Source organism: Limulus polyphemus, unplaced genomic scaffold (genome assembly GCF_000517525.1).
Source record: "Limulus polyphemus unplaced genomic scaffold, Limulus_polyphemus-2.1.2 Scaffold2543, whole genome shotgun sequence".
Lineage (NCBI taxonomy): Eukaryota > Metazoa > Arthropoda > Merostomata > Xiphosura > Limulidae > Limulus > Limulus polyphemus.
The window spans coordinates 39,270-52,344 of NW_013668153.1; the positions used below are offsets into that span (position 1 = coordinate 39,270).

Below are 13,075 nucleotides of genomic sequence, written 5' to 3' on the forward strand. Positions count from 1 at the left end.
AAGACCGATGTCTGTAGGTTTACTTTCTTCTTAGAATTCTTCTCAAGAAGTCGATAAGCCTATCTGCCTACAAGAAAATCTGTCACCAAAGTATATATATATATCCTTTGCTGAAAATATAAAAGTGTTTACACATTATGATGTTCCCGATTTTTTTTTATATCTCGAGGTTGGTTTTGAATTGAAATACATAACGTATGGTAACAATGATGGCAGAGAACTTGCTCAGTTTTCATTGTTTTTTTTATACGTTAGTCATAAGAGCGGTTGTTTTTGCCAATAATAGCCCATTAAGATCATATAGTTTTTAAAACTTTCGTCTTTGGCGTTAACTTTTAGAAGAAACCCGATTCCAAATCACAAAGCATGCATTAAACTTTTAGACAATTTTATCAAAACACTCTTGTTACAGCAGGGGTAAATAAAGTTACTATTTGCAAATCAAATCAAGTTTTACATCCTTGTTTATCCATCGATTCTGGTTAAAACGTCAGTATTATCTACAAAAACGTTGTTTGTAGAGCGTCTGGACGCCTTACAAGGTCAAAAAGAGTCCACAGCTATTTGTTTTATATTAATTTTACGTTCACATTCTTTCAAATGATGAAACCGATGGCAGGTATCCAATAGGGAAGTCACCAATTCTGGTTAAAACGCCAGTATTATCTATAAAAACGTTGATTGTAGCGCGTCTGGAAACCCTAAAGGACAAAAAAAAAAAAAAAGAGTCCACAGCTATTTGTTTTATATTAATTTTATGCTCACATTCCTTCAGCTGGCAGACACGACCATGCACGCAGCTCCACAAGGTAAACCTGTAGAAGAAACAAGCCCGGGTGAGCTAGAACGTCACTGAGGTCACTATCCCGAGCTGTGCTGTGAGGCCGCAGCACAGATATAGACCTTTCAGCGGTCAAACACATTTTGTTTTTGTTTTGCTTTGTGCAAAGTGCAAATGCATAATATAAGGTCAACAATAAATCTGGCACAGAAGTTAGTGCGCTGAAAATCGCCACATGTCGTCTTAACTTAATATCTATTATCTAATTGTAATTATTTCCTGGGTCTGGTCCTCCGATGTTTTTAATATTACAGTGACGCTCGTGGACAAAAGTGTATATTTTATTAACGTTAGTATGAGCCACGTATATCGTAATATACTTGAATTTCCCGGGAATGTTCTACCCCATGCCTCACTACCCGCTGTGCTGGCAATAACGGCGTTTTCTGCAACAGCTACTGCGAGAGAGAAACGCGATAACAGTCAGTTTTCAGTTATATTATGCACAAATTATTTCCTTGAATTAAAAAAAAATGAGAAAAAGAAAAGGAAGGAGCGTGCGTAATTCGTTTTCACATCAGAGTGTACAGAATATAACCATTCATAAGAATGGAGCATTAATAATTTTAATGGCATACACTGGATGCACGCAAACAATTTTAATGAATCACTATATATACGAGAGGATTATTTGAAAACATTTACCTGGTGATGGCGTGGTGCTTGCTTCTGAACCTACAATTTGCTTTAATAAACGCATAAAAAAGTATCTGATTTATTTGAAGTTTCGAATTTAATGGCGATTACTAAAAATAAAGTAAAGCAACAAACTTTTAACGATGAAACTAAGAAGTTTTGTTTTGTACTACCAACTGTTTTTTTTCTATGAAGGAATATTTTCAACTTTCATTTCCTACGCCTGAGGTTTTCATATTCTATTTCTATATGAACCTCACTTTAATAAATACACATACAAATATATAAACACTTTGTGAAAAACAAATGTATATGCATATATATATTAATGGAAGAAGGCGTAGAGTCAGAGAAATATAAAAGATTCTCCAAATCACAAACTGGTAGTGAACCATTTCTTTTTGAATAGAAAATTCTGCAGAGTTTAATTACCTATTATTTTCTTTATTTTATGTTTTATATACATCAAACTCGTTTGATTTTTCCAAATTGATAATGTGGGTTCCATCCTCCTGTGTAACTAACTCAAAATTATTCATTGACACTGTCCTGCATCAATTAACCATAACTGTACATATTTTATTAATATCTAAGTAAACTTGCTCCAAGATTACAGCAATGAAATGTTTATGTACCGCACAGAATGTCTTGAAACAAAAGTTTACTGTCTCTAGCCTTCCCTTTAAAACCCGTGGAACAGTTTCCAGAGTTATACGTACAAACACACCTACGTCGTTCTTTGTCACATGTAAGTGTAGACAGACTGGAAGGTAACGGTGATCCCATACTATAAGCATGAATCACAAATATCCAGACATTTGAATACCTATGTCTAACCACAAATGTAGGTCGTAGGGTCGTACACACTTGGCAATTAGATACGTAACTGTCGCTTAATAACCACGCAGTTACACACAAATACGATCCTTTACATCTCTTTGTTTTGCATAGTTTGATGATATTCACAAATAGATTAATGGGATATCCGACTGATTAAATATTTTCGTCAGTGTAAGAGGTACGAAATGGTTATTCATTTATTTCTAGGTTAACTAATATGTGAACGTAAAATGCCTCAAGTAAGTTAACTACTAAACCTTAATATGCAGGAAAGTTCAAACATGTGTCATGACTTCTGTTACTAACCGGGTGTCTCAAAAGTTGGTTACTATAGTAACAGATTTTGAGAAAATGGCGCTGAGTATAGATAAACGTGTGGATGTGATATGGATTGAACGTATTGAGTACTCTATCGATTTCTTTGAGGTCGGCAATTTTCAGGATATTTTCTAAACGTGTAAAGACATTCAGCCTATGGCAATACTTCTTGTGAGACTGTAAAAATAGGAACACTGTGGTGTTTCTTAGAAAGTTGTGTTAACTAAAATTTATTTCTTTTCCTTTAAGTTTGTATTAAAAGTCAAAATGTGTAGTGATTGAATATGTGGATTTGATTCAGCTATATAAAAAGAGTCAAGCACGTTGACTGGGCAGCTATTATTGAATTGTAGAAAGAGACAAGCACGTTGACTGGGCAGCTATTATTGAATTGTAGAAAGAGTCAAGCCTGTGGGCTGAGCAGCTATGATTGAATTGTGGATTGAAAACAGTGCCTTTTAACTATGTCATCAATGAAACCGATTCCATCCACAAATAAATTTTTCTGAATGTTTATCAATTCTCACAAAAATCTGACTTTTTCAATTTTATGAAGACATTTCACAAAATCTGGGGAAGCTAATTAACATTGACATAAAACAAGAAATTCGATAATCCGAGTGCTTTCGGAACATAGACTTTCCTTCTTCGGGAGTGAAGTGGGAAGAGAAGTCTAACTTCCGAAAGCATTCGTGGTATCAGTTTCCTGTTTTTTTTTTCTATCCTCTTTTCTTGTACCTCATTGCTTAGTAAAATCACCATATATAAACTTAACAGTATTGCGTGTGTGGTTTTTATTAATCGTAACATGAATTGTCCAAAACTTAAAATTATTTTATAATGGAACACTAACGCAGAATTTCACTTACCAATCATTTAAGAATTACTCAGATATTACGACGTAATATTATTATATTTTGTTCCAGTTTTTGATAATTTTTTTTTCTTTGAACCATTGGTTACTTTTATTTATTTCAATTTAAAATATTAAAAATCTATATTCTTTAGTTGTGAAGAATAATCATGTTCTAATGTTCATCGAAAAATAACACACTTTGTTATTAAAGTCAATACATTTTGAAATATTATTGTGATCTAAGTGTTATGTTAAGTCGCCAATCCAGCTAACTAGCAATACCGTAATTGATGTGAGAATGTGTCACGTGATGTCTTATGCTTTCACTGTCCTCTGGGTAACGGCTTATGATTCCACTGTTCTTTGTGTAACTAAGTTAACGACGTTTTTCCAGTTATATTGCAATAAAGTAGTAAAGAACGTTCTTTGTCTCTTATTTGCCTACGGTAGCTCAGCGGTAAGCTTGAGGGTTTAGAACAAGAAATCGAGTTTCGGTACATGCGGTGGGCAAAGCACTGATAGCCCATCGAATACTTTTGCACGAAAAATACAACACAAAGTCTCCCTTAACATTTTAACGTAACATATGTTAAATTAATTTTTGTAGAAATTTGTAAAAAATTAACATTAAATACAGTTCAAGTAGCCATTAGACAAAATGTAAATTTTCTACAATAAACGAATGTGCACCAGAGAAATTACAGATAATAAAATAGATGCTGATGGAAATCAACAGATCTCACAGATTAGCTTGCTAAAACATCTGCCCAGTAAGTAGTCAGCAAAAATGTAAGTCTCGCCTAGCCATAGTTTTCGTTTTTCAGGAAAAATTTATATCGGACAATTAATTGCTGGTGTACTTTGTGTATCATAGCGTACATCTTAATTTTTTTTTGTGAAAATTTTGGTGATTTCAGCTTTTTTTTTCATTTTACCTTATGTTAAAGCTTAAAGTATATGTAATACTTTGTTTAAACGACTTTTTGTCTTCGTTGTGTTCTGTTGGTACTATTTATCTTACTATTTTCCTTAGGTGTTGTTTTTTCTATATATTTCTGTATTTTATAATTGATATTAAGCAATCACGGAACTTAAATAACGCTCCCTTGCATTCTTATTTTTTGGTTTGTTTATTCTGGTGCGCAAGTTTCACAGTTTTCTTGCGAACTAAGAACTTTTACCAGGTGTTTAGTATCAAGTTGTTTGCTGAGTGTGAGAACAAACACGAAGAATGAGCTCTGGCTTCTAATTGGCAATTCTCGGATGGGGGGGAAGGCGAGGGCAGGTTATAGGGCATGCTTTATGTACTGTTTAGAGAGCAGTTGAAAGCTTGACAAACATGTTTGTTCTTTAGTTGTTTAGAGTCGCGAATTTGCTACTAATATCATAAAAGTATTTAACTCCTTCACTGAGACAACAGTGTTTATTTCATTTGCTGAACATTTTTTACAGTGATTTTGCTGCAATGTTGCGGTTTTTACTATAGTTTCAAAGCCACTTAAACAGGTTGCTTATGGTTTCACGACAGAATCCTTTGTTTTGTGACGTCACATTCATTCATCTCTTAGTAGCACTCAAACATCCCCTTTTAGTTACGAAACTTATTCATCTCGACAACACACATGCACGCAACGCACCCTTTACAGAGATCCTGTTCAAAACTTGCTTGGGATTAATCTTGGGATTATCTGATATTCTCTACTTTGGTTTTTTCTGAAATGGTAGGGAGTGATCCTCTTATACGAGTGAAATCATAGCTGATCTGTATTTGTGTTTTTATTTGATGTTTTTACAAGTTCGTCATGGCTGAATAGCTTGCAGAAGTAAAGCAGCAAGTATTGGATTCATCCCAAAATTTCTATGAAAGCACGTTATCCTGCTGAAGAGATGCGGCAGCACATCACTTTGTCATGTGATCTACGCAACATATAACTACTAGAAAACTTTGGGAAATTCCCTGGGATGCATTATATGTGTAGGTAGAGCCACTATATTTATGTGGGAATAGAGGAAAAGAAGAGTGATATATGACGTAGCGTCTACAGCACAATGTAGTAACACGAACAGATGTCATGCCGTAGGTCCTACGACACAACTCATAAAAAGGGTTAGTTATACATTGTTTCACAATTGTTGGCTAGCAGAAGTTCAGGCACCTCTCCTACTTGGAGATCACAAGGGTGCTCTACACGTTGTTTTCAGGGTTAAACATTTTGGTTGTTGACGTAAGACACTTTTGTCAGATTGAGTCAATAGCAGAGTGTAGCTCATACAAGAGTTTCTGTCCTAGTGTTATAGAATAGTGTATAATAAAATGCTTTGAATATAATATTTAACAATGTTTCTAGTCGATCCACATAAAATATAGGAGACTACGCATACGCTATCTGTATTTTTTTTTTCACTTTTCTGATCAGATGCTGAATATAAAAAGAATCCTTTGAGACTACATATGCGCTACCTATCTTTTTTTTCTACCACTGTATTTGACAAGAAGCTTAAGTATTGTATGAGAATGAACCAAATTAATTGATATGTTATAAGAGTTTAACAAAGAAATATATTACTCATTAATTAAAGCAATATTGTAAGTTATATTTTTTGTCAATCCTTTTCTTTTCGCTAGACGCACGTATTTCCCTTTTTGCTAATAGTTCCTATTTTGTTATCCAGTGCTTTCTGTTTATAATTTTTATACTTATATTCATAAAAAACAACAACACAAATCTAGAAATTGTTTAGAATATGAGAATGATTAACTCTTAAAAGTTTTCGAAATGAGCGATCCAGAAAACCTTGCATATTTTGAGACAAATGAAATTGACGAAACATGTTAATTACAAAGTCCAAAACATTACGTTTAATGAAACTAAATATTAATGAAAATTTCAAGCATAAATAGGTAAAATCTTAATATTTAATCTTCTAGTTAACCTGCAAGAAAATTATTTTCGCTACGGTTGATGTTTTATTCGTCTAGACTTTAAAAATTTCAGGAAAATAAATTGTGTTTTAACAATAAATATTTGTAATATGAGAAAACAACGTAAAATATATTACTATGTAATGAATATTTTCGATTAACGATTTATGATAAGATACAACAAAACCATACCTACCTGAACTGAAATATTTAAGACAAGGTTCAATATTGTTGTTTACCCCTTATTGGAATGGTTAAAATATTCGCCTACAGAAGCTATACAGGCTGTGTATGATTCTGCCGCAGACATAAGCGGGGAAAGTTATAATTTACATATAATTAAATTTTTATTGAAAAAACAAATAAATACCAACTAATTAGTTTGTTTGTTTTGAATTTCGCGCAAAGCTACACGAGGTCTATCTGCGCTAGCCGTCCCTAATTTAGCAGTGTAAGTCTAGAGGGAAGGCAGCTAGTCATCACCACCCACCGCCAACTCTTGGGTTACTCTTTTACCAACGAATAGTGGGATTGACCGTCACATTATATTGCCCCCACGGCTGAAAGGGCGAGCATGTTTGGTGTGACGGGGATTCGAACCCGCGACCCTCAGATTGCAAGTCGAGTACCTTAACCACCTGGCCATGCCGGGCCCACCAACTAATTAGAAAATTCAATATGTAGCATAATGAGTCTCACTTTCTTAGTTAATAGATTGATTGCGATTTTATGGGTCACTGTGTTTAATATTGTAGAATACAATTACGCTAAAACTCTACAATCTGACATAAATATTTAAATATGAAAATAAGAGAATGGCGAACAGAGCATGACGAAACACATTTATTTTACTGAAATAAAAAATACGAGGAAAGTTTTATCCATAGAAGTATAGATACTACATGTAAAAGACGACATCTAGCGGTTCCAAGCTAAAACTAGCAAAATTAAAACTGATGCTTCATTATATACATTCAAAATAAGAGGAAGAGCAAGATACTATTTATAACTTAAACAGTGGGATGAAAATTACACTTTCAAAGAAGAGAAAACTGCTTATTACACACTGATGATATCACTACAAAATTGAAAATGCGCAATGATTAAAATTTAACGATATAATATAACAAACGAATGATCGGAAGAAGACGAAATTAGATAAATGAAAAAAGACCAGAAAAATTATGAACAGTCAATAATTTACATATTCTTATATAATACATTTTATTTTAACAATTGAAACTTAAAATTGTTAATGTTATCTCCTATTAAATCGAGTTTTATTTTTACAGATCAGTAGCTTTTATAGTGAACAATATCACTAAAATTTAAAGCTCAGACTCAAATTTTGTCTATATGTTAAGTGTGATAGTGGAGAATTTAGGTGAGCAGGCTACTACACAAGAAAAAGGCAACAGTGTCTAATGTCTATGAATATTTTATAACGTTATAAATATACAGGTGGGCTTCATTACTCCCTTTTTTGATAGTTACCGTTAAAACAACGTCAGAGAAGATGCAACGCACTACTTTTTCCGTGCGCATGACTACAGTTTATAACTGCAAACAACTGTGTTTCAATGTGGCATGTGGTTTAAGTCATTAATGGCAATTTGCGCTTTACATGCCTAAACATTATTTGCATCAGAAAATATGAAATATTTTAGGTTTGTACATATGTAGTGAGTAATAGATTATAATGATTTTAAATTTGCACAGTGTGAACAACTTTGACAAAAAAAAACAACAAAAAACTCTTTATTGAGTAGTCTCTCCTGTGTTTTAAATTGCTTAAATATAGAGCGTTTTTCAAATGAATTCAAACAATAACCTGAATTATTTTACCTACCATGTTCGGAGAAGACTATGATTTCTGAGGTTTTTCCGTAGAATTCTTCGTGATCGTCTTGCTCCTGGTCTTCAGTTGCCTCTCCAGCTGGCTGGTCCTGCGGCAAGGCTTCAGGAAACAGGTGGCCCGAGCTCCGCCGGAGGGCTTCTAGAACGACCTCTCGAGTTACAGGAGATGTCATGTTAGGCCGCTGATGTAGGTTTAGTTTCGAAAGAATCTGTTGTTTGATAGCCTCGAGCTTCAGCTGCTTCCCCACGTGCCGATCTGATACCGTAAGACATTGCGGACATGCATTGATTAGCATTGTGTCTGGTTGCCCCGGGCCACGGTCGTGATTCTGCTCTACTGACTGCGCCAGAACTGCTGCTACCAGACCCACGAGGGCTACCGTCAATTCTTCTGACTTAGACATCCCTCTTCTTCTGAGCTCAGTGGGGTACTGGGCAACCCCTCCGGCAGACCCTGTAACTTCACGGGAAATTGGGCGATGAGCACCCCGACTAGCGGCCGGCGTTTGAAGCTTCGTAGTGGCATAAGAAGGTGTTCGGACCAGATTAATTTTTCATTTTGTTTACTACCACTTTAACAAGGTGTGAGATGGCCGGCAAGAAGGCGCCAAGCAATCCCCGGATTTGACAAGGCTGCGCACATATGTTTCGTGTCTGTTTCTAATACTTCACCAACTATCAGTGTGAGCTAAGTGCGTGTTGTGCTCGTATAGTCAGCCTGAGCTCTCACCTGATTTAAACCACTTACTACATATAGTCTTTCGTACCCTCTGCCCGCTCTCACGTGACTCACGGCACCCACGAGGTTTAAGCCTCCGAGAGGTATTAGTTAGTAATAAAGACAGGAAACGTGGCGGTGGAAAACTTTTATTGACAACTAAATGGTATACTGCTGACGACTTTCAGAAGCCGAAATACAATTTAAAACACTTAACTCATGAGGTTAATTTACTTTCAATCACAGAGAAATGGAAGTGAATTATATGTGTGTGTGTGTATACACACACACACACACATATATATATATATACAAGTACATATTTTTTCCTCTTTCAGAAATTTTAATCAACTGAAGAATGAACTCACATTTACGTAGAATTTAAAATATTTCTCGTGATCCACGACTTCCTCAACGTACTTAAAAACTATCTTTAAAATAAGTTGTATTTCTATAAATAAAAATTTTTGCTTTTATGTTTCTCAAATAATAGCAATATTTTATCCAGTAAGAATTATTTCAAATAGCCTTAAATGTAGTAAACTCAATCATCTCTCTGATAAACACTCATCCACAATTCAGTAGATTTCGCTTACTGTAACTTCTCAATTTGTTAGCCGATTAAGTTAAACCACTACCTCTTATAAACTTTCCTGTACATAATATATCCATGTTACAACAAGTGACAACTCTGTCGGTTTTGAAGCAGCTCAGTGGCGTCTTACAAACATAAAACTTATCATCACAATAAGTCACGTATATGTTTTGAAACATAAACTTATGGAAGTTGTATTTATAAATCAAAAAATGTTTAGCATACCACTACGGCCCGTTCTTGTGTATTTTGTTATTGTTCAACGTGCCTTTTGTTTGTATTATTTAAACCCATTATTCTACAATCTACATAATTTGGAGACACGCTTCATCACACCACTCATTCAACATAGTTAACTACAATTGCTCCATCAAGTCAGTCACCAAAATTGGTAGACTTAACCAGACATTCTGCATCAGGCCAATCATTTAATGAAGTTGACTTGACTTGCTTTATCAAACCAGTCATTCTACGAAGCTTACAAGATACGCTCTGTTAGATCAGTCAATAGACATACTACATCACAAGACTGTGAACTTGACTAGGTATGCTCTATCAGGACAGTAAAGAAGGTTGGTAGACTTGACTAAACATGCTCCATCAGGCCAGTCAACAACGTTAGTAGATTTGACTAGCCATCCTACGTGAGGCCAGTCATTCAGCAAAGTTGGCCAGACTTGCTTTATCAGGCTATTCATTCTACGAAACTTACGAGATACGCTCTGTGAGGCCAGTCGACAGTTTTGGTAGACTTAACTAGAAATATCCATCAGGCCAGTCAATAAGTATGATAGATATACTTCATCAGGACATTCAGTACGGTCGGTTGACTTGACCACTCGTGCTCCATCAAGCCAGTCAAGAAGTTTGGTAGATTTAACTAGACATGCTCCATCAAGCCGGTCAACAAGTTTGGTAGACCTGATTAGATACACTCCATCAGGGCAATCAGTGCGGTCGGTGGACTTGATCAAACGTACTTCATCAAACTATGGTCACAAAAAATGTAATTTTTTCTTTTGTTAATAGGGCTATTAATGTTTCGTCATATGATGAGGATTTGATGTTAGAGTTAACGTATTTAAAACAGGTAGCGATTGATAGAGGGTATCAACCTCAAATCATAGATAGGATATACAGTAAATATTGTAACAAACTTCAAATTTCTGGAGCTACTAAATTGCAGATGACAGAAATGGAAAGCAGAGAAAGAATACGTTTTCCCTATGTTTAATCATGGTCAGTAAAAATAGGTAATGTGTTTAGGCAAAATATGAATTACCAAGTAACATTTACTCCTCAATTAAAATTAAGTCATATAATTAATGGTTTGAAAGATAAAATTGAATTAAGGGCTAAATGTGGTATATATACAAGTTCATGTGCTTGTGGTCTAAGTTATATTGGACAGATAAGTAGGAACTTAAAATTTAGAGTAAAAGAGCATCAAAATGCGTTGGATAAATTAAAAACGGGTGAATCGGCTTTGGCGGAACATGTGGCGAATTCTACACGTGTTATTGACTGGGATCATGTAAAAATACTTAAACAGATAACGGATAAGATGAACTAAGTATAAGAGAATTCTTAGAAATTGTTAAAAACAAAATGAATATCAATAGAGATTTAGGCCCAGGAGCCACGGAAGTAAACGTTTGGAAATCGTTGTTGTAAATGGCGCCACTGTAAAAACATACTAATTATACACGTACATTAGGTTTATAAGAAACTTCATGTGTACTTCGTGATTTATTCTCCTGAAGATGGTGGAATTATTTCCAGCGAAACATTTAGAGTTTTTAAAGTTTCTTTTAACTTATATTTTTTAAAACTTTACATATGAATTATTGTGCAAGTGAAAAACGTTGATGTCTCGTTTTATTAATTTTATTTAAAGGTTGATAGACTTGACAAGACATACTCCATCAAGCCAGTCAACAAGGTTGGTGGATTTGACTAACCATTCCTCATCAAGCCAGTCAACAAAGTTGGTAGATTTGACTAACCATTCCTCATCAAGCCAGTCAACAAGGTTGGTAGATTTGACTAACCATTCCTCATCAAGCCAGTCAACAAGGTTGGTAGATTTGACTAGACGTGCTTCATCAAGCCAATCAACAAGGTTGGTAGATTTGACTAACCATTTCTCATCAAGCCAGTCAACAAGGTTGGTAGATTTGACTAGACGTGCTTCATCAAGCCAATCAACAAGGTTGGTAGATTTGACTAACCATTCCTCATCAAGCCAGTCAACAAGGCTGGTAGACTTGACTAGACGTGCTTCGTCAAGCCAGTCAACAAGGTTGGTAGAAATGACTAGACGAACTTCATCAAGGCAGTCAACAAGGTTGATAGATTTGACTAATAATTCCCCATCAAGCCAGTCAACAAGGCTGGTAGACTTAACTAGGTGTGCTCCATCAAGCCAGTCAACAAGGCTGGTAGACTTGACTAGACGTGCTTCGACAAGCCAGTCAACAAGGCTGGTAGACTTAACTAGGTGTGCTCCATCAAGCCAGTCAACAAAGTTGGTAGAAATGACTAGGTGTGCTCCATCAAGTCAATTAACAAGGTTGGTGTACTTGACTAGATACGCTCCATCATGCCAGTCAACAAAGTTGGTAGAAATGACTAGACGTGCTCCGTCAGATTAGTCAACAAGGTTGGTAGAGTTGACCATATAAGTCCAACTAGGCTAGTCATTCAACAAATTTGGCAGACTTAGTCACTTTGACCCACTGATCAACAAATCAACTATATTTGCTCCATCAAGCTCCACGATGCACTTAGTTGTTCAACAAACCACCTAAACTTGGAGTTGTTTCGTAAGAAATGTTCCTCAATTCATTAACTAGACATACTCCATTAAATTTATTAGTAAACAGGTTGACTACTTCTAGCTCTATTAGGATCGTCGATCAGTTCTCTACTAACACCGACATTATCAAATTTGGTTTTCAACAAATCAAGCAGACCTCATACATTAGAATCGTTATTCAATAATACTCCAAGACTACTGCAAAAGATACGTAGGTTATAAACCTACCTTGACTTGCTTCACCAGTTTTGTTGCTCAACGTATCATATAATAGTTAACGGTTTTCGTGATTTTAACAAAATTCGCTATAATATTTGGGTTCTTAAATTATTGGCTCCTTAAAGGTTACTTAAAAGCAAAAACAAAAACGAAGGTCGCATTTTTGATTATCATTGAAATTATTTATTTATAATTAAACAAGCTGAATAATGTTGAATTCACAGAAGGTAGAAAATACATTACATAAGTAGAATAATACTATATAAATATATATATAGGTAAAAGTTTGCCTCTAAAGAAGAAAGGTCCACCTTTGGAAAGAGCTTGGGTTATAGGGTTTTTGTCATTAGGTAAAAGGCTATATAGTATATAGGTATTAGATAGGTAGAAGGGTATAATATGTATCTAGAAAAAACACGATATATATATATATAGGTAGAATAATGTATTGTGC

General features: G+C 35.0%; 1 protein-coding gene across 1 annotated transcript in view; it reads right to left on the reverse strand.

Annotated features, from left to right (window-relative positions):
* LOC106467247 (inhibin beta chain-like) overlaps positions 1-8,710 on the reverse strand; it is a 14,175-nt gene extending 5,465 nt beyond the window's left edge. Inside the window, exon 1 of the mRNA XM_022395378.1 lies at positions 8,264-8,710. Coding sequence (XP_022251086.1) covers positions 8,264-8,675 — 412 coding nt within the window. The 5' untranslated portion in view covers positions 8,676-8,710. The remainder of the gene's footprint in view (positions 1-8,263) is intronic.
* Positions 8,711-13,075: the final 4,365 nt, after the last annotated feature.